We start from the raw sequence: 21,305 nt of genomic DNA, 5'->3' as shown, positions 1-21,305 counted from the left end.
TGCTTGAGAACCTCTGATCTAGCCTCTCTCCTGGAACACATGCTGGCCACATTGAACTCTCCTTTTCATATGGAGAGTTCCTCCAGGGCCTAGCCAAAGACTTTCACATTCTCTTTTCATCTTCAAGTCCATTTAACACAACTTCCAACACTAAGTCTTCAAATTCCACTCCCTGGAGCTAGCCTAAACCCTTCCAGCTATAGCCTAAATATACTTTTCTCCACCTTCCATCAGGACAGAATGCCCTGTACCAACTCTCCATCCATGAAGGTGGTCTGGCTTTGCTGGATGATGAAGAGGAATCAACTTTTTCTTTCACGTACCAGTAATGTCATTCCTTCCTCCCCCAGGGGGGCCCATGGCTGCCACAAGCAGCACATCCACGATGTCCAGCCTGTTTGTGTCCTTCTTGTCAAACCAGTAACCATGGTCAATCCATTGCCTCAAGAGCTCAATGGGGGGCTGGGCCCCATACACCTCTTTGGCTGGCATGTTGAGGTCATCTGGGGAAAGAGGGCATGGCCGCATATTGTAAGTCTTTGGGATCCCTTGCTCACATAGGAGGCAATAGATAACTATTTCTTTTATGAGGGAGTCTGTGCCTGCTTGTCCCATTCCCACTCTAGGCAGGGCTTAGCCAGTGGACATTCTGGCCACATAGGAAGAGGATTTCCTGGGTTCTGGGTTCTCCTGCCTCATTGAGATCTCTGCCCATTGTGACTTTAAGGATGCATGGATTGACATCAAGAAACAGGCATTTAATTTTTTTCCCATTCCATCAACCATAATATATTGATTCTCTACTATGTGCTAGATATTTTGTTAATTTCTGAGGATATGATGATGAGGAAGACAGTCATACTCCCAGCCAACAGGGTATATAATTCGATCACCAGCTAACAACTAAACCCCGATGGGAGAAAACTTTTGAGCTAGGGTTTTTGTGGACTAAAATCAAAATGGCAAGGATAGTGACTTTTTCAAGGGCAAGGATTGATTTTCCCCAATAGCATATTGTGACCCAGTCACTGCACATAGAAGACACTCAATAAAATGGAAGCTCTCTTAATTTTTCTCTAACGAACACTGGCTGAATGCCCAGTTTGTGTCAGATAACATTTCAGGAGTTTTATACATATTATCTCATCTAATCAAAATAACGACTTTATAAGGAAGATAGTATTACCTTTATGTTAGAGGTGAAGAACTAGGGTCATGGAAGTTAAATCACAATATGCCTAGGGTTATGAAGTGAGATTTGAACCTAGATCTGTTTGGCTACAAAGCTTAAATTGTTTCTGAATATACCATAAGAAATAGGAAGGGAGAACAGTTTGGAGGAAAGAGGAAAGGGAAGAAAAGAAAGGGAAAACAAAATAAAATTGGATCTCTGCCTTTAAGAAGCTGCTGTTAGTGGGCAAGGGTATAAGTACACGTAATATTCACTATCAATGCATGAATTTTAAGGACAGGACACGAGATAACCCAGAACAGTAGGGCATTACTTTTACTAAATGACGACCCTATGAGTTAGCAGTAAGATAGTGGAAAATAAAATGTATTTGTCACAAAAAAACCCTGAGTTTGGGTCATGGCTCCAGAATTTGCTTAATATTTGACAGAGAATTTAACCTTCTGGACCCTCAATTCCCTCAATTAGCAGACTAGTAAAATGATAATGATGGTTAATAACCTCACAGGGATGTCAGGCTCAAATGAAATAAATGAGGAAGTGCTTTATAAACAGGTAAAATCCTGGGGAATCTCAATGTGCTTATTTCACAAATACTTATTTAGCAATTATTAGGTTTCTTCATTTACCAATAACGTTTATCTGACACAAAATGGAACAAGGGATTTATCACAAAATGAGTGTTGTTTTTGGAGATGCAAGAGGGTAAACACCCTTCTGGAACTAATTCTCACTACAAGGTAACCTTCCCTGATCCAAAGGCTCATCTTAATCTCAGGAGAAACTGGGAGCCTAACTGAGGCAAAAAGACCTGGACTACATCTTACTTACTGAAAATCTGACATATAGTCCGTGATCAACAAATACATGGTAATGAAAGGAAGAAAGGAATGGAAAAACAAAATTAAAGATGAGAGGAAGGGAAGGAAGAGGGGAGGGAAAGAAGGTGGGAGGAAGAAAGGAAGGGAAGAAGGATGGGGAAGAAAAGGGGAGGGAAGGAATACTAAATTATATTAACCAGAAATACGTTATCTCTTAGAGTAAAAGGACAGTACAGTGGGGGATTCTGGTTTGCTGCAGCATACAAGTTGATTGTGTTCAGATTCAGGCTAATGCCTTACCCACAAATACCACTGCTTTCTTCCCTATTGGAGGCCCAAACAGGCCCTTCCGCCGCCGATCCAGCTTGGACATGATGATATCTTGAGTCTGATTGGCTGAGGTTCGGGCAGAGAAATTGATGAAGTTGGGCAGGTAGGTGTTTTTGGGAAGATGGAGAAGGAAATTGTTGGTAATGGCTGATTTGCCAGTGCCTGTGGGCCCCACGAACAGCACTGGAATTTCATGGTCCACGTAGGTTTTCAAGAAGAAGGACTGCCTTGCTGTCTCCACTGTGGAGATGATGAGTTCTGAGACCTGTACCACAAAGACATGGGATAGTCTTGTTATTGGCCTAGGGAGGCTGGGTCTTGACATTCAGACTTACTATCCATTCAGGTTCATCCTTACTATCTTTATGACTTTGAGTGAGTATTTAACCTCCCCAGGGGCCCCGGTTTCTTCATCTGTGAGACAAGATAATAATGGCACCCAGGTCACTGAGCTGTTCTGAGGATTAAATGAGATCATACATGTCAAGATGGGCATTATTGGCTCTGTTTTGTAGATGAGGAAACTGAGGTCCATAGTTCTTTGCAATTTGCCCAATTAACACAGCAAGTAAGTGGAAATGCAGGAACTTGAATTTCAGCTTGTCTGATTCCAAAGTCTTACCCACTGACATATGGTATAGACACCAATTACACTAAGGACCAGTCTATAGCTGTTGCCCTCTGAGATCATTGCTCTGAACCAATTTGTCTGCCTTGCCCCAGACAAGGTCCACTTTCCATATGTCATCTTATTGCCTGGCTTTGGAGGGTGGGGTGTAACCCTCAGCTTCCATTCCCTGCACTTATTCCTGATCTACTTTTTCCAACACTTAGCTCCTTGGTTCTAGGACCCACCCCCATTTAACCTTTTTTTTCCAATATGGGGATTATGATACCCTTCCTGTTATTCAGACCCCAGATGGATTCTAAGGGCTTGGTCTTGGGTTCCTGGAATCCCTATTACTTTGAGTAGAATACCTTACCTTACCTTACCTTGGCTTCTCTGAGCCTAAACCCTGTCATCAACCATTTGGCCACATTTGGTTCCTCCATGGGAACAGAAGAAGGGAATGGAAGATGTATATCATATGCTGACATCTCCTTATATGTCTAGGCTGATTTATGTAAACGGTGCCTCTAAAGCAAAGCTAGACCATAATGCCAATGGTGCCAACTGTGTCTGTGCCACATGGCAGCCCTGTGTGTACTAGTAGGAAAAGGCTGGGCTTCTTTTGATAAATAATTTGCTCAAAGGAAAAAGAACAGACAGGGCAGGAATTGAAATGTAGAGGAAGAGAATTAATAGGTGCTGAGCTATGGAAGTTTTGCCTATATTATCCTCTGCAGTTTTCCCAGTAACCCTCTGAGACTAGAGAATTACTGGCTCACTTGTCCAAAACCATGTAGCTGGTAAGTGGTGCTGAATGCAGGGCCAGGCAAAAGATGCTTATTTTGCTACCAAGATGGAATTTAAAGCAAGTTGGGTTTCAGAGATTTTTATTTTCAGAGACTAGAACACCTGTTTGACAAGGAGAAAATTTTCAGCAGAACTTAAAATCTTCTCTGCATTGGACTCTCTTATTTGCATGAATTCAACATGACTTCAAACCCCTGAAGTTCAGGTGACTAAGCTCTTTAAAGAGAATTAAACTTTTGGACCTCTGTGCTTGGGGCTTCTGCACAATGCTCAGCCCTCAGAGTGTGTCCTGAATTCAGCGCACATCCACCTCTGCTTATCATACCATCTTCAGGAGCAGCTAGGGTCCTGCCAGCTGTCTGACTTGATTGTCAATATTCCCACTTTTCCATCCACTGTCCACCACTCCATTTGGGGCCTGAATGATCTGCAGTCACCCCCAGAAAGATAAAGTATGTCCACAGATACTACAAACAGGGGCAAATTTTCCAGAAGGAAATGAGCAGGAGTTGTAGCTGAATCATCGACTAACCAGAAAACCCATTCATCAGACCTGTTTTTCTAAGAATTCTCATCAAGGAAATCTTCCTCTGGCAAGTATGAAGAAAATGATCCTTTTTGGCTGAGATGTCTGAGAGGTAAGACCACCTGGCATTGATCACTGACCACATGACAATGCTAATAATCAAAATAGCAACCAACCTGGATCTGGCACATATGTGCCATGTGTTCATGTATAGTGCCTTCAACTCTCGCAAACACCCTTTAAGTATTTTTTCTGCTACTGTGTAGTTGAGTAAACTGAGGCAGAGAGTGTGAAGGCCGAGGAAGGAATCTGCATCTCTCTAATTCTAAAGTCCATGCTTTTGAAGGCTGATCCAGCTCATGTTTGAAACTTTTTCTTAAGAAAGTTCTTAAAAATGCTAATACAGAACTGACGTCAATTCCTCCACCTTGGAGAAATTTTAGGTAATTTTAGAAACCAAAGCTCCATGGCAAATATCTGTCTTACCTTTGCATTAGCTGGGATATGTTCCTCCTCTTTGGTGATATATTCTGTCCATGTGTACCAATGTCCACCACCTTGCTTGAGAAAATAAAAATCATAGATGCTTCCTAGATTCAAAGACACAGACAGGTCATTACATTTCATACTTAAGATATTTAACCACTTCAGCTAGAGGCATCCGACAATGTGTAACTACCAGTATTGGCAGAGCTGTGGTGAAACTTACACAATAATGTTAATTGAATACAGCTTTTAAAGAGTAATGACTTTATCATTTGTATAAAAAAATGACAGGTACTAATTATACAAATAATTATTTTAATAATGTAAAACAGGAAGTATTGAAAAGAACAATAAGAAGGCAATAAATCAAATCTCACATCCAGAAATAACTTTTGATGGCAATCCTTCTGGCTTTCTTCCTAGGCACACAAACACATTGAACATGGAAGGAGGGATGAAAGAAAGGATTTGATAAGGATAGGACCATGTGATATTATATATTATACTGTTACATACTACACTATTATGCATTAATATATGGTATATATTCTATTAATGTACACATATATACTTACATATCACATATCAAAATTATTATATATGATATATATATTATACTATTTTAAAATAAAGATGTTAAGTTTCATTACATTTAACCCTAGTAGAAGAAAAGGAGAGTAAAAACTGAAGTAAAACTGAAGGACCTGCTGAATTTCAGATAAATCATGATTTACTACAAGAGATATTAGCTCTTAAAAGATGTTTTTTAAAAAAAATTGAGGTATGATTGACATATAATAGTTTCAGGTGTACAACGTAATGATTTGATATTTGTATATACTGTGAAATGATCCCCACAATAATTCTAGTTAATATTTGTCTCCACATAAAGTTACAAAATGCTTTTTCTTGTGATAAGATCTACTCTCTAAGCAAGATGCTTTTTTTAAAAAAAAAATCTTTATTCAACTTTTAACCATCACCAACAGGCACTAACATTTTTTTTAAGAAAAATGATCCCCAGGGACCCCTGGGAGGCTCAGTGGGTTAGGCGTCTGACTCTTGATTTTGGCCCAGGTCATGATTTCAGGGTCGTGAGACTGAAACCCTCATTGGGCTCCATGCTAGGTGTGGAGCCTGCTTAGAATTCTCTCTCTCCCTCTGCCCCTCCACCCCACTTGCATGTGCATGCACACTCTCTCAAACAAAACAAAACAAAACAAAACAAAACAAAACAAAACAAAACACTCTGCACCCAACGTGGGGCTTGAACTCATGACCCCAAGATCAAGAGTTGCATGCTTGGGGCACTTAGGTGGCTCAGTCATTAAGCGTCTGCCTTTGGCTCAGGTCATGATCCCATGGGATCGAGCTCCTCATTAGGCTCCCTGCTCGGCGGGAAGCCTGCTTCTCCCTCTCCCATTCCCTGCTTGTGCTCCCTCTCTCACTGTCTCTCTCCGTCAAATAAATAAATAAAATCTTAAAAAAGAAAAAAAGGTTGAATGCTCTACTGATTAAGCCAGCCAGTAGCCCCATGATGCTTCTTAATTAAAAAATAATTTTAAGTGATTATGGGCTTAAAGTTATTATGCTTTTAAAAATCATTTAGTCCAACTTTATGATTGCATTTTAACTTTTTATCATGCAAAAAATTAATTTAAATACATGAAAGTAAGGAGAACAGTATAATAAACTACCATGTACCCATTATCTGGCTTCAATAATTATCAGCATTTCACTGTTCTTGTCTCATCCATGTCCCTACCACCAATCACCACCATATTCACTTGCCTCCCTCTCCCTTTCCCTCTCCCCCTTCCTCTCCCACTCCCCTCCCTTTCCTTTCTTTTTTCTTTGTCTGGAGAATTTTGAAGCAAATCCTGACATTATATTTCATTTGTAAATTCACATGACTCAACATGAGACCAATTTCATTGATCCTTTTATAAGCTATGAGGTGACTCTTCCTCCCATCTCCCCTCCTCTGATGCCCTTGTTGTTGAGGATAACCATAATTCTCCCATTCCTTAGTCTGAGGTCTATATTTCAATACACTCAATGCTGAAATTCATGACTTCTAACACAGATCATTTTCAACAGTTCTTTATTTTGATTGATCAGTTAGTTGGCTGATTTCTTTTTTCCCCAAGAAGGGACTTATAGGTGCTTCATTCTCTCAGTTCTTGCAAGTTTGGTAATATCTGTCAGCTGATTTTGTTTTTGAACAGTGACTTGGCTGAGAGTAATATTCTCATCTCATATGTTCCTTCCCTCAGACTTCTGACTGTTCTCTTATGTTTCCCTGTGTACCAAGCTGCTGTGTGAAAGTATGAGATCCATCAGATCTTCTCCCTTCACTGGGTTTTTTTCCTTATCTAGATGTATGATGCAATCTCTTTTATATATAAGCCTAGTAATTTATTCAGACTATGTCTTTTGGTCAATTATTCTGTATCAGTTTTTCTTAAAATATAGCATGCTTATAATTTGTTAAAGCAGTTTTTCATTTTAGGAACAATTTCTCATTTATATCTTTGTATATATTGTCTATACTATTTACTGGGTTACCTACTTAAGGAATTAGCATTGTTTGGCCTCCATATCAATCATATTATTGATAATTACTTTAATGTATTTGGTTTTTCTTCTATTGTAAGTGTAGTTCTCTCAACCCTTCCCTCTAAGCCATTTATAAGATGTCTACACTATATTCCTTGCTATTCCTAATGTATTTATTAGATCATTATGGCATTGTTTCACTGTCAATTTGTTTCTTTGGTTTTTATTTTATTTTAAATTTATTTTTATTTTATTTAAATTCAATTAACATATAGCATATTACTAGTTTCAGAGGTGGAGTTCAGTGATTCATTAGTTATATATAACACCCAGAGCTCATTACATTATGGCCCTTCTGAATGCCCATCATCCAGTTACCCCATCTCCTCACCCCCCTCCCCTCCAGCAGGCTTGTTTGTTTCCTATAGTTAAGAGTCTCTTATGGTTTGTCTCCATATGTAAATATTCAGTTGTCCCAGCATCAGTTGTTGAAAGAGTATTCTTTTCCCATGTAACTATCTTGGTACCTTTGTCAAAAATCAAGTTACCGTAAATATGAGGGGCTTATTTCTGAACTCTTAATTCTATTCCACTGAGCTCTATATCTATCCTTTTGCCGGTACCACATTGCTCATCTTTTTAAAAACTTTTAAACTTAAAAAACTTTTTAAAAAATTAATGTTATTACTAAGTTCAACAGAAATGTTTTCTGTTTCTTAGGTAATTTTTTCTTTTTTAATTTAAAAAAAATTTTTTAAGATTGCATTTATTTGAGAGAGAGGAGAGAGAGAGCATGTACAAACTGGGAGGAGGGGCAGAGGGAGAGAAGCAGACTCCCTGCCAAACAGGGAGCCTGACACGAGGCTCAATCCCAGGACCCCAGGGTCATGACCCAAGTGGAAGGCAGATGCTTAACTGACTGAGCCACTCAGCAACCCCTCTTCTTTTAATTTTTATTTTTAAAGATTTGTTTTAAAGACAGAGAGAGAGAGAGAGCAAGAGAGAGAGCGTGTGCACACACAGGGAGGGGGAAGGGCAGAAGGAGAGGGAAAAAGAATCTTAAGCAGACTGCGCTGAGCATGGAGCCCAATACAGGGCTTGATCCCAGGACCTTGAGATCATGACCTGAGCTGACACCAAGAGTCAGATGCTTAACTGACCGTGACACACATGTTCCCCAGTAAGGTTTTCTTTTAGATTCATTCATTCTGTCTGTCTGCCTTCCCTCTCTCTCTCTCTCTCTCTCATGTTCGTAGTTTCCATACCATTCTTGTTCTGATACAATCAGGAAAGTTCTTCTTGACATCTTTTCCAACATTATCTGAAGCCAGTTTATCTCCCCTACTTCCCCAACCACAATTCAAGAATTGGTGTGTGGCTTTCTTTTTGGTAGCATGAGGTTAACAGGGATTGGGTAAAAGGAAATACTCAATTGCCCTTGCTAGGAAACCTGGGTTCTACACTCTCTTTCTACAATTTGGCCAACTTTCCTGAATGAAACTATGGTTTCATTCTCAACCCAGCTAGCGACATGCCCCACACTTCTGTAGGATTCATCTCACAACCCTGATGCAGCACAGAGCTCTGGAAGATATAAACCCTGGTAGTTTCTCCCACCTGTACTAAGGTCCTACAGAAGCATGCAGGGGCTTCATGCCCAAGGGTTTCTCTCAGACATTGTTCGCATCTGCAAGCGCCACTGTAATCCGCTTTTCTCCACAGTGGTGATGACCAGTGAGAACTCTCAGTATTTTGTCAGCTCGCCACCTTTCCTCAACATCTCTCTTAGGAGGACGGTGGGGTGGTGGGTTCTGGGTTGGGAGATGCAGCATGCTGGATCTTGTGTTTCTCTTCTTGCCTACCACTTTTCAATGTTTATAGAATCAGGATGTTTTAATCAATCATTTTCTCTAGCTATTGCTGGGAAATTCTTAGGCTTAACTGTGTCATTGTTGTTTTTGTTCATTTCATTAGGTATTAAAGGAGGGAGCTCTGTTATCCTACATCACTCTGCAGCTTTACCTAGAAGTTAATCTGGCATAACGCTTTTAGAAAGCAATCTGGCATTATGCTTACAGAGCTACAAAAATGTTCTGTAGTCTAAGTCAGAAATCCCACTTCTGGGAATTTATCATAAGGAAATAATTCACAATGAAAATAATCTCTATACATGAGTATGCAGCACCATCTGTGATAGCAAAAATTTGGAAATAATTTACATGCCTCACATTAGGAGACCAGTCAAAATTATGTCTTATGAGATGAATGGATTATTTTGCAAAAACTAAGTATTAACATAAAAAATGCTTTTAAGAAACAATGACAGATTGGGGTGCTTGGGTGGCTCAGTCAGTTAAGCATCTGCCTTCAGCTCAGGTCATGCTCTCAGGGTCCTGAGGTGGAGCCCCACTTTGGGCTCCTTGCACAGAGCGGAGTCTGCTTCTCCCTCTCCCTTTGTGCCCCCTCTTCCCGGCTAGTGCTCTCTCCCTCTCTCAAATAAGAAAGATCTTAAAAGAAAAAAAAGAACGACAGATGAAAATAGAATAAAAATAGAATATATGTCATTATGGTAACTAGGTAGAGAGCTGAAATCAGGGGGACAAGACAGAGAAAATTGTTTAAAAACTGAAATACTTGCGACAGGGTGTTATGAACAAAGAGATACTTTTTGGTCATTTTTACTTAATGGAATTGATTTTTTTGTACAATAAAAAAAGGAAACACTAAACGCATGAATCAGAAAAGTATTTGTCTCCCTTCCTTGGCTGATAGGATTAGCTAGAGCTAATTTGTGGCTTAATACAGGAACATTAAGGTCAAACAGAAAAGGTTCAACTGAGTAAAAGTAGATTTACTAGCTATGTGACCTTGGCTAAGGTTACCATTTGTACACCTGTAAAATGCCCTGATTTTATGTCAAGTTCAGAAAATCGCTGTAGAGGGTAAATGAGATACACGTGTCAAACATATAGCATAGCTCTGAGCACACAGATAGGCACTGAGAAGATTTTTAGCTCTAGGTCTCTGGTTCTTACCAGAGCAAAGACTCCTGTTCACTCTGCACTGTGATTTTAACCCAAACTCTGGTCCAGCCACAAGGTAATTCTATTACCTCTGACCACCCCCTACTTCACCCTGTGCTCCTCTCTGACCCTTGAGAGAATAAGGTAAACTTTTCAACAATGAAGTGAGTTTTCAAGGGGCACATGGTGAACGGGCAAATAAAGTGAAATTTAGCACTTTCTGGACAAATAAGTCTCTGGGTTGACAAACAAGGATCCACGTCAGATGATGGGAACCCAACCTTGAGAAAATCCCCAAAGGCCTATTTGCTTTCCTTAATATATGCTCCCCAGTGTAGTTCCTCCAGCATTTGTCTCAGAACTCCACTTATCCCACAGCTCCCGAGCATGAAAAGCCCAGAATACAATGTCCCGTAAGGTCAGGGGAGGCCTCCCTGGAGCTCTTACCATGAGAATTTCAACCCTGGGTCCTTGAGGAAAGACTAGAAAGGCATTTTAAGCTTTCTATGGTGGTAATAAGAAAGTGTACTCAGAGCCAGACACGAGAGGTCACATACTCCATGATTTCATATATATGAAATACCTGAAAAAGGCAAATATACAGAGAGCAGATGAGTGGTTGCCTGGGGCTAAAAAAGGGAACAGGGATTAATTGCAAATGGGCCTGAAGGATCTTATCAGGGTGATGAAAATGTTCTGAAATTGGATTATGGTGACAGTTGCACAACTATGCAAATTTACTAAAAACCACTCATTTGTACACTTACATGGGATAATTTTATGGTATGTAAATTATACCTCAATAAAGTTGCTATATATAAAAAAAGCATACTTGTACTTAAAACATGTCTTTTGATTCAAATGGGTTCTGTCTAGGAGCTTTGAAATTTCAAACTAAAATACTTATTAAGGCACAAGAGAAAGAAGTGGAATGATGTCACTGGAAAAAAAAAAATCCCAGCAGAATTTACAGCTGGAATGGGAAATCTTACCGCAAAAGACTGCACGAGGAAAGGCAAAAGAGGCCACCAGGAGGCACAGACTCAAGTTATATCCCACACAGAAAATTGGGTAGCTGTTCCATTGCCCTGCAGGTATTAATCTCGGAGGACTGTCTCATTTCCTCCTCACTAGACTTCTGTCTATAGCTGTAAGGGGCAGCAGGGTCCCAGTTCATAATGAGTAAGGAGGAGTCAGGCAGACCACTTTAGATTCAGTGAGATACGGTCTTCCAAAATAAAGAGCCACAGATGCCCCTCTGTTGAGGAACTTCCCTTTTCTAGAACGTTCACAGATGAAACAAATAGAAAAGGCTGCCTCCAACAGATGGCATTAGTTGATCATGTGGTCACTGGATGTTGGCCATCCTATTGTTCCTCACTCAAGAGCAGAGTTTACAGCATCTGGGTTTATTTTAAAAGTGTTATATGGGGGCGCCTGGGTGGCGCAGTTGGTTAAGCATCTGACTTTTGGTTTTGGCTCCGGGTCATGAAATGGAGCCCTGTTGTGTTGGTCTCTGCATTCAGAGGGGAGTCTGCTTAAGATTCTCTCTCCCTCTCTACCCCCTCACCCCTGTGCTCATGCATGCTCGCTCTCTTTCTCTCCCTAAAATAAATGAATAAATCTTAAAAAAAAAAAAGTGTTATATGAATATTATTTACCCTGATCATGTCCAAAAGCAGTGAGAATTTGGAAAAATAGCAGAAAGAGAGATGTATGTTTACCATGTTGAAAAAGTAAATTTGTGGACAAATTTGCACTGATCAGTTGCAAGGTGTCATTGTAGTCTTATGAATGGCCCTTTCAGAACCAAACTTGCTTTTAAGTAAAGTAATTGCTGCAAAAGAAGGTACGAAGCAGCCAATTTGCAGTACATGTGGAAATTATGGTTTTTCTTATGCTGTATCAGTTGAGTAGGATGTGGAGTGGGGAGGCAAGGCCATCACAGTAGATAGGAGGTGTTACAGGGCAAAGTTACCTAGAAACTGAGTGGGAGCTGTTTAAATCACTAGCCCTCTAGCTGCAGAAGGAAAGGAAATATGTTGTCACAAAGTGGGCCAAGAATGGGGGCAAGGGCACTTCCTGTACCATCCTTACTGACACAAAGCATGAACAGATTGATCTGGAAGGATGAGGAAAGCAGAAAATAACCGTGAAAAAAAATACTGCAACGTAAAGGAATACAATATGGAGATTATATCTTAAGAGTATACCTCTGAACCTTGCTTAATGTAAGACTCAAAACCAAATTTCAGGAAACTGTTTGGAATCCTAAATAGAGTACAAAAAGACACCATTTAAAAAAATTAAACAGGAAAAAAAAAGCCATAAGGAGGCTATGATAAAAATGCAAGATGAGATTAAAAAAGGAAGATGGATGAGCTAATAGAGATGAGAACGGTGATGACAATGATGAGAAGACAGCAGTAAAAATCACTAATATTTAACACTTTCTATACGCCATGCTTTTATTCTAAATGTGTTTATATGTGTTAAGTCACTTAATTTTTAAAATTTTATTTATTTATTTATTTATTTGAGAGAGAGAGAGAGAGAGCATGAATGGGGGAGGGAGAGAGGGAGAGGACCTCAAACAGACTCCATGCTGAGTGTGGAGCCTGATGTGGGGCTCAGTCCTAACTCTAAGATCATGACTGAGCTGAAATCAAGAGTCAGAAGCCTAACCAACTAAGTCATCCATGCACCTCATGAACTCATTTAATTCTTACAAGAACACCATGACTGCATACTATTATTATTGTCCCCATTTTATAATTGAGGAAACTGAGAGGGGATAGGCAACTTCCTTCAGGCTGACTAGTTAAGTACTGGAGGCAGGATTCGAACCCTGGCAATGTGACTTGCTCTTAGTCATTACACTAAGAAAGGATAACAAGGAAACAAAAGATAACAACAGCAGAACTAAAATCATTCAAGGCAGTAAAAGCATAACTGAAGTTGTGGGTGACATATTAAGATGAAAAAAATAATCTATCTTAAAAGGGCAAAAACACAAAAATAAGAAAAGAGATGATATATATGGAAGCCAGACAATAAAGCTTTCCCTCAATGACGATGACAGAAAGGACTCATCACAATCCAGGGAAAATAAACAAAAGGAAACCTACATCTAAAGTCTGTTAAAAAACAAAACAAAACCCTACAACAGAGCATTAAAAAAAGAACACAAACAAATCAATCAGAACATAGGAAAAACAAACAGCTGCTATATATATAAAATTCAATCTCACTTATAGTTAAAAAGAGAAATTAAAATTAGAGACCATTTTCATACTACAAATGTGAACAGAACACCAAAATACATGAGGCAAAACTGGTAGGATGGCAAAAATAATAGAAAAATCCAATATTACAGTTGGAGACTTCATCCCCCCTCTATCTGTAATTGACAGATAGCAGGCAGAAAATGAGTGAGGATATAGTTAGAATGAACAGCAGCATCACCATCAACTGGACCAGAATACATTTTTCTCAAGATCACATGGAACATTCTCCAAGAGATATCACATTCTGGGCCATAAAACACACCTTAAAAAATTTAAAGAGTAGAAATCATGCAGTAGGGCACCTGGGTGGCTCAGTCGGTTAAGCATCTGCCTTTGGCTCAGGTCATGATCCCAGGGTACTGGGATCAAGTCCTGCATCTGGCTCCCTGCTTCTGCTTCTCCCTCTACCCCTCCCCCTGCTTGTGATCTTGCTTTCTCTCCCTTACGCGTGCTCTTTCTCTCAAATAAATAAAGTCTTAAAAAAAAAAAGAGCTCTTTTTCGTGGCGCCTCGGAGGCAGTAGGCTGCTTCAGGATGAAGCTGAACATCTCCTTCCCAGCTACTGGCTGCCAGAAACTCATTGAAGTGGATGATGAACGCAAACTTTGTACCTTTTACGAGAAGCGTATGGCCACAGAAGTTGCTGCTGATGCTCTGGGTGAAGAATGGAAGGGTTATGTGGTTCGAATCAGTGGTGGAGATGACAAACAAGGCTTCCCCATGAAGCAGGGTGTCTTGACCCATGGCCGTGTCCGCCTGCTGCTGAGTAAGGGCCTCCTGCTATAGGCCAAGGAGGACTGGAGAGAGAAAATGCAAATCTGTCCGGGGTTGCATTGTGGATGCCAATCTCAGTGTTCTCAACTTGGTCATTGTAAAAAAAGGGGAGGATATTCCTGGACTCACTGATACTACTGTGCCTCGTCGCCTGGGGCCCAAAAGAGCCAGCAGAATCCGCAAGCTTTTCAATCTCTCTAAAGAAGATGATGTCCGCCAGTATGTTGTGAGAAAGCCCCTAAACAAAGAAGGTAAGAAACCTAGAAACAAAGCGTCCAAGATTCAGCATCTTGTTACTCCGTGTGTCCTCCAACACAAACGTCAGCGTATTGCTTTGAGGAAACAGCACACTAAGAAAAATAAGGAAGAGGCTGCAGAATATGCTAAACTTTTGGCCAAGAGAATGAAGGAGGCCAAAGAAAAACACCAGGAACAGATTGCCAAGAGACGGAGGCTGTCCTCTCTGAGAGCTTCTACCTCTAAGTCTGAGTCCAGTCAAAAATGAGATTTTCTGAGAGTGACGCAAGAGAAATAAAAGATAAAATGAACTTGTGGGACTCCATCAAGATAAAAAGCTTCTGCACAGCCAAGGAAACAGTCAAAAAAACTAAGAGGCAGCCCATGGAATGGGAGAAGATATTTGCAAATGACACTACAGATAAAAGACTGGTATCCAAGATCTACAAAGAACTTCTCAAACTCAATACACAAGAAACAAATAAACAAATCATAAAATGGGCAGAAGATATGAACAGACACTTTTCCAATGAAGACATACAAATGGCTAACAGACACATGAAAAAATGTTCAAAATCATTAGCCATCAGGGAAATTCAAATCAAAACCACACTGAGATACCACCTTACGCCAGTTAGAATGGCAAAAATAGACAAGGCAAGAAACAACAATTGCTGGAGAGGATGTCAAAGATACAGACATAGTGAAGAGAAGGACCATATGTACCCCAATGGTCATAGCAGCATTGTCCACAATAGCTAAATCATGGAAGGAGCAGAGATGCCCTTCAACAGATGACTGGATTAAGAAGATGTGGTCCATAGACACAATGGAATATTATTCAGCTATCAGAAAGAACGATTTCTCAACATTTGCTGCAACATGGATGGCACTGGAGGAGATAATGCTAAGCGAAATAAGTCAAGCAGAGAAAGACAACTATCATATGGTTTCTCTCATCTATGGAACATAAGAACTAGGAAGATCGGTAGGGGAAGAAATGGATAAAGAAAGGGGGGGTAATCAGAAGGGGGAATGAAGCATGAGAGACTATGGACTCTGAGAAACAAACTGAGGGCTTCAGAGGGGAAGGGGGTGGGGGAATGGGATAGGCTGGTGATGGGTAGTAAGGAGGGCACGTATTGCATGGTGCATTGGGTGTTATATGCAACTAATGAATCATTGAACTTTACATCAAAAACCAGGGATGTACTGTATGGTGACTAACATAATATAATAAAAAAATATTATTATAATAAAAAAAAGAAATCATGCAGTATATACTTTCAGACCACAATGCAATTAAACTAGGAATCAGTAACAAAAAGATAGCTGGAAGATCACCCAAATACTTTAAACAACGGACTTCTAAATAACACATGAATCAAAGAAAAGTCTCAGGAGAAATTTTAATATATTTGAAGTAAATGAAAATGAAAATACAACTTTTCAAAATCTGTGGGATGCAGTGAAAGACGTGCTTAGAGAGAATTTTATAGCATTGAAAGCATATATTAGAAAAGAAGAAAGGTCTAAAATCAATAATCTAAGCTTCCATCTTAGGAAACTAGGACATGAAGAGCAAATTAAATCCAAAACAAGTAGAAGAAAATAAATAATAAAAATCAGAGCAGAAATAAAGGAAACTGAAAACAGAAGATTAACAGATAAAAATCAACAGAACCAAAAGCTATTTCTTTGAAAAGATTAATAAAATTGATAAACCTCTAGCCAGGCCAACCAAAAAAAAAAGAGAGAGAGAGAGAGGAGATACAAATTACTAATATCAAAAATGAAAGAGGAACATCACATCCCGACTGATACCTGGGACATTAGGAGGATAATAAAGGAATATTAGGAACAACTCTATGACCACAAATTTGATAACTTAGATGAAATAAAACAATTCCTTGAAAGACATGATCTACCCAAAACTCACATAAGGAGAAATAGATAATTTGAATAGAATGATATCTATTTAAAAAATTGAATCAACCATTAATAATCTTCTGAAAGAGAAAGCACCAGGCCCAGATGATGAATTCTACTAAACATTTAAGGAAAAAAATTATACCAATTTCCTACAATCTTCTCCAGAAAATAAAAGCATATTTATTTTATGAGGTCAGCATAACCTTGATTCCCAAAACCAAGATACTACAAAAAAGGAAGACCAAAGATAATATCTCTCATCAAAACAGATGCAAAAATCCTTAACAAAATATTGGCAAATCAAATCCAACAATATATTTTTAAAAACTACACACCACAACCAAGCAAGATTTATTCCAGGTATGTAAGGCATAAAATCAATTAATGTAATCCATTACAGAAACAGGCTAAAGAAGAAAAAAAATCACATGATCGTATCAATAGATTCAGAAAAAGCATCTGACAAAATCCAACACCCATTTATGATAAAAACTCTCAGTAAATTATGTATAGAGGGGGAACTTCCTCAACTTGATAAAGAACATCACTAAACATCTACAGCTAACATCCTACTTAGTGTTATCAGGAACAAGATACTTCCTAGTATCTAGTTCAGGAACTAGATAAGGATGCCCCCTCTCATCACTCCTATTCAACATCATACAGGAAGTCCTAGCTTATGCAATAAGATTTTTTAAAAAGGGTAATAAAAGATTGGGAAGGAAGAAATAAAACTGTGTTTGCTGATGGCATAATTATCCATTCAGGAAATCCCAAAAGAATCAACCAAACACTACTAGAACTTGTAAGTGATTATAGCAAGGTTGTAGGATATAAGGTTAATATACAAAAGTCAAGTGCTTTCCTAGATAATCAGAAACGAAAAATAAGAATTTGAAGTTAAAATCATAATACCATTTACATTAGTACCAAAAATATGAACTACTTGGTATAAATCTAATAAAAAAGGTATAAGAGCTATATGAGGAAAACTACAAAATGCTGGTGAAGGAAATAAAAAAGATCTAAGTAAATGAAGACAGAATCCATGCTCATGGATAGGAAGACTCAAAATTGTTCAGATGCTAGTTCTTTTCAACTTGATCTATAGCTTCAACACAATCCCGATAAAAATCCTGGCCACTTATTCTGTAGGTATTGACAAACTGATTTTAACGTTTCTGTGGAGGAGTGCCTGGGTGGCTCAGTTGTTAAGCATCTGCCTTTGGCTCAGGTCATGATCCCGGGGTCCTGGGACTGAGCCCCTCAGTCGGGCTCCCTGCTTGGGTTGAGCCTGCTTCTCCCTCTCCCTCTGCCTGCTGCTCCCCCTGCTGTGCTCTCTCTGTCCAATAAAGAAAGAAATAAATAAAATCTTTTTTTAAAAAATGCAGTTTCTATGGAAAGGTAATATATCTAGAATAGCCAACAAAATATTGAAGGATAACAAAGTTGGAAGACTTATACTATCCAATTTCTAGACTTACTATGAAGCTATAGTAATTAAGACAGTATGGTATTGGTAAAAGAATAGACAGATCAGTCTAGAGAATCCAGATATATGCCCACACACAAATACAGTCAAGTGATTTTTGACAAAGGAGCAAAGACAATTCAGTGGAGAATAGTCTTTTTAAAAACTGGCCCTGGAACAAGCAGACATCCATAGACAAGCAATCAAAAAGAACCTAGACGCAGATCTTACAAATTTCACAAAAATTAATTTGAAATGGATGATAGATTTATTTATGTATTACTTTTTAAAAGATTTTATTTATATATTTGACAGTGAGAGAGAGAGAGAGAGCACAAACAGGGGGAAGAGCAGAGGGAGAAGCAGGCTTGCCGCTGAGCATAGAGCCTGATGCAGGATTTGATCCCAGGACCCTGCATCATCCTGGGACTATGACCCAAGCCGAAGGCAGATGCTTAACTGACTGAGACACCCAGGCACCCCTGGATGATAGATTTAAATGCAAAACACAAAACTATAATACTTCTAGAAGATAACATAGGGAAAAACCTAGGTAACTTTGGGTTTGGTGCTGATTTTTTAGATACAACACAAAAAGCATGACCTATGAAAGAAAAAAATTGATAAAGTAGACTTCATTAAAATTCAAAACTTATGCTCTATGGAAGATACTGTTAAGAGAATGAGAGTGTGGGAGAAATATCTGTAAAACATGCATCTGATAAAAGACTTATATCCAAAATATACAAAGAACACTTAAAACTCAACAATAAGAAAACAAGCAATCTAATTAAAAAATGAGTGAAAGATCTGAACAGCAACTTCCCAAAGAAGATATACAGGTGGCAAATAAGAATATGAAAAGATGCTCAAAGGGCACCTGGTTGGCTCAATCAGTAGAGTGTGCAACTCTTGATCTCGGGGTTATAAGTTTGAGCCCCATATTGGGTAAAGGGACTACTTTAAAATAAAAAATATTTTTAAAAAAGATGCTCAGCACCATATGTTATTAGGGAATTGCAAATTAAAACAAGATACCACTACACACCTACTAGAATGGCTAAAATCCAAAACCGACTACACCAAATGCTGAGGCAGATAGAGAGCAAAAAGAACTCTCATTCATTGCTGGTAGGGATTCAAAATGGTGTAACTGCTTTGGAAGACATATTTGACAGTTTCTTACAAAGTTAAACACAGGCTTTGATGCAGTAATCATGCTCCTAGGTATCTACCAAACGAATTGAAAACTTATATCCATGCAAAAACCTTTACATGAACGTTTATACCTGCTTTATTTTAAATTTCCCCAAATTGGAATAAGCTAAAATGACCTTTAATAGGTGAATGGATAAATAGCTATACGATAGAATATCATTCACTGATAAGAAGAAATAAGCTATCAAGGCACACAAAGATGTAAAATGTCTTACATGCATATGCCTAAGTGAAAAAAGACAATCTGAAAAGACTACACACTGTATGATTCCAACTATATCACATCCTGAAAAGGGTGAAACTATACTGAGAGGGAAACAATCAATGGTTGCCAAGAGTTAAGGGGAAGGAGGGATGAATAGGTGGAGCTGGGGGTTTTCTAGGGCAATGTTCAACTATTCTTTATGATACTGTAATGGTGAAGAGATGATATTACTTGTCAAAACCCTTAAAAGTATACAACACAGCGAAAATGTAAACTATGGACTTGACTTTAATAATAATTTATCAATATTGGTTCATCAATTGTAACAAGTGTACCACACTAATGCAAGATGTTCATAATAGGGAAACTAGGAGGGGGGGTGGTTTGAGAAAGGGGCATGTAGGAACTCTGTACTTTATGCTCATTTTTTCTATAAACCTAAACTGCTCTAAAATTATAGTCTATTAAAATATTTTTTACAAAGAGAAGAAAGTTAAAATGAAATAGCATTTTCACATTTCAAGTTGCCCAAGAGTTTAAAAAATGGTAATACTCAGGATTGGTTAAGGCATGGGGGAAATTTCGTGATCAAAAGCTTTAAAATTTTATTAGGAAATTATCCTAATAATCATGGGTTAAGCAAGTAGGTAGCCACCAGAACATTGTTCATCACAATGTTGTTAATATTAGCAAAAACTAGAAAATAAAGAAAACAAGAGCAGAACAATCCCATGTTTGAAAAAATAAATCTATATGTACATATATGCATAGGGAAATGTCTAAAAGGATGGTTATCAAAATGTTAGTAGTGGTTGTCTCTTTAAAAATATGTATCTTTTGGGACGCCTGGGTGGCTCAGTCAGTTAAATGGCTGCCTTTGGCTCAGGTCATGATCCCAGAGTCCTGGAATCAAGTCCCGCATTGGGCTCCTTGCCTCTCCCACTGCCTGCTGCTCCCCCTGCTTGTACTCTCTCTCTCTTAGACAAGGAAAGAAATAAAATCTTTAATATATATTTTTTATTATATATATTTTTTATTATATAAGCTATTCATATTTTTTTCTAAAAAAAATCAAGAATGCATTTCACACTCAGTGTAGCTATTATGAAAAAAAAACAAAACAATACATGAGAAATTGGAATTCCTGTGCATTGCTGGTGGGAATGTAAAATGGTACAACCACTATGGAAAACACTGTGGCAATTCCTCACAAACTTAAACACAGCATTATCATATGATCTATAAATTCCATTTTCGAGCATACAGCTTAAAGAAATGAAAACAAGAGACTCAAACAAATATTTGTATACCCATGCTTAGAGCAGCATTATTCATAATAGCTAAAAGGTGAGAGCAACTCAAGTGTCCATCGACAGATGGATAGAGAAACAAAATGTGGTATATACACACAATGGAATATTATTCAGCCTTCAAAAGGAAGGGAATTCTGACATGCTACAGCGTGGGTGAACTCTGAAGACATTACTAAGTGAAATAAACTTGTCAGGGAAGGACAGATACTATATGATTCCACTTACATGAGGTACCTAGAGTAGTCAAATTTACAGAGACTGAAAGTAGAATAGTTGTTGCCAGGGGGAGAGAGGGAGAGGGAAATGGGGAGTTAGTGTTCACAGAACATGGAGTTTTAGTTTGTGAAGATAGCAAAAATTTCTGGAGATTAAATGGTGGTTATGATTGCCCAACAATGTATAACACTGCTGAACTGTACACTTAAAAATGGTTAAAAAGGTAAACTTTTATGTTATGCATATTTTAGCACAATAAAAAATAATCTTCTAAACCAAAGAACAAGTAAAAGACGAAG

General features: G+C 38.6%; 2 protein-coding genes across 2 annotated transcripts in view; one reads left to right on the top strand and one right to left on the bottom strand.

Moving 5' to 3' along the window:
• DNAH3 (dynein axonemal heavy chain 3) overlaps positions 1–21,305 on the bottom strand; it is a 168,217-nt gene that overhangs the window by 45,017 nt on the left and 101,895 nt on the right. Inside the window, exons 45-47 of the mRNA XM_040635247.1 lie at positions 4,773–4,876; positions 2,314–2,608; positions 324–503 (exon numbers count right to left, since the gene is read on the bottom strand). Of these exons, the coding sequence (XP_040491181.1) occupies positions 324–503; positions 2,314–2,608; positions 4,773–4,876 (579 nt within the window). The remainder of the gene's footprint in view (positions 1–323; positions 504–2,313; positions 2,609–4,772; positions 4,877–21,305) is intronic.
• On the top strand, positions 14,160–14,936 carry LOC103668888 (40S ribosomal protein S6-like). The gene is given in 2 exon segments (XM_040635246.1): positions 14,160–14,413; positions 14,415–14,936. Coding segments are annotated over 2 exon segments (744 nt in total). The 5' UTR covers positions 14,160–14,174; the 3' UTR covers positions 14,920–14,936.

Source organism: Ursus maritimus, unplaced genomic scaffold, assembly GCF_017311325.1.
Source record: "Ursus maritimus isolate PB19 unplaced genomic scaffold, ASM1731132v1 scaffold_2, whole genome shotgun sequence".
NCBI classification, from domain to species: domain Eukaryota; kingdom Metazoa; phylum Chordata; class Mammalia; order Carnivora; family Ursidae; genus Ursus; species Ursus maritimus.
The sequence above is the reverse complement of the archived record's forward strand: the minus strand, read 5'-3'. Positions and strand labels throughout refer to the sequence as shown.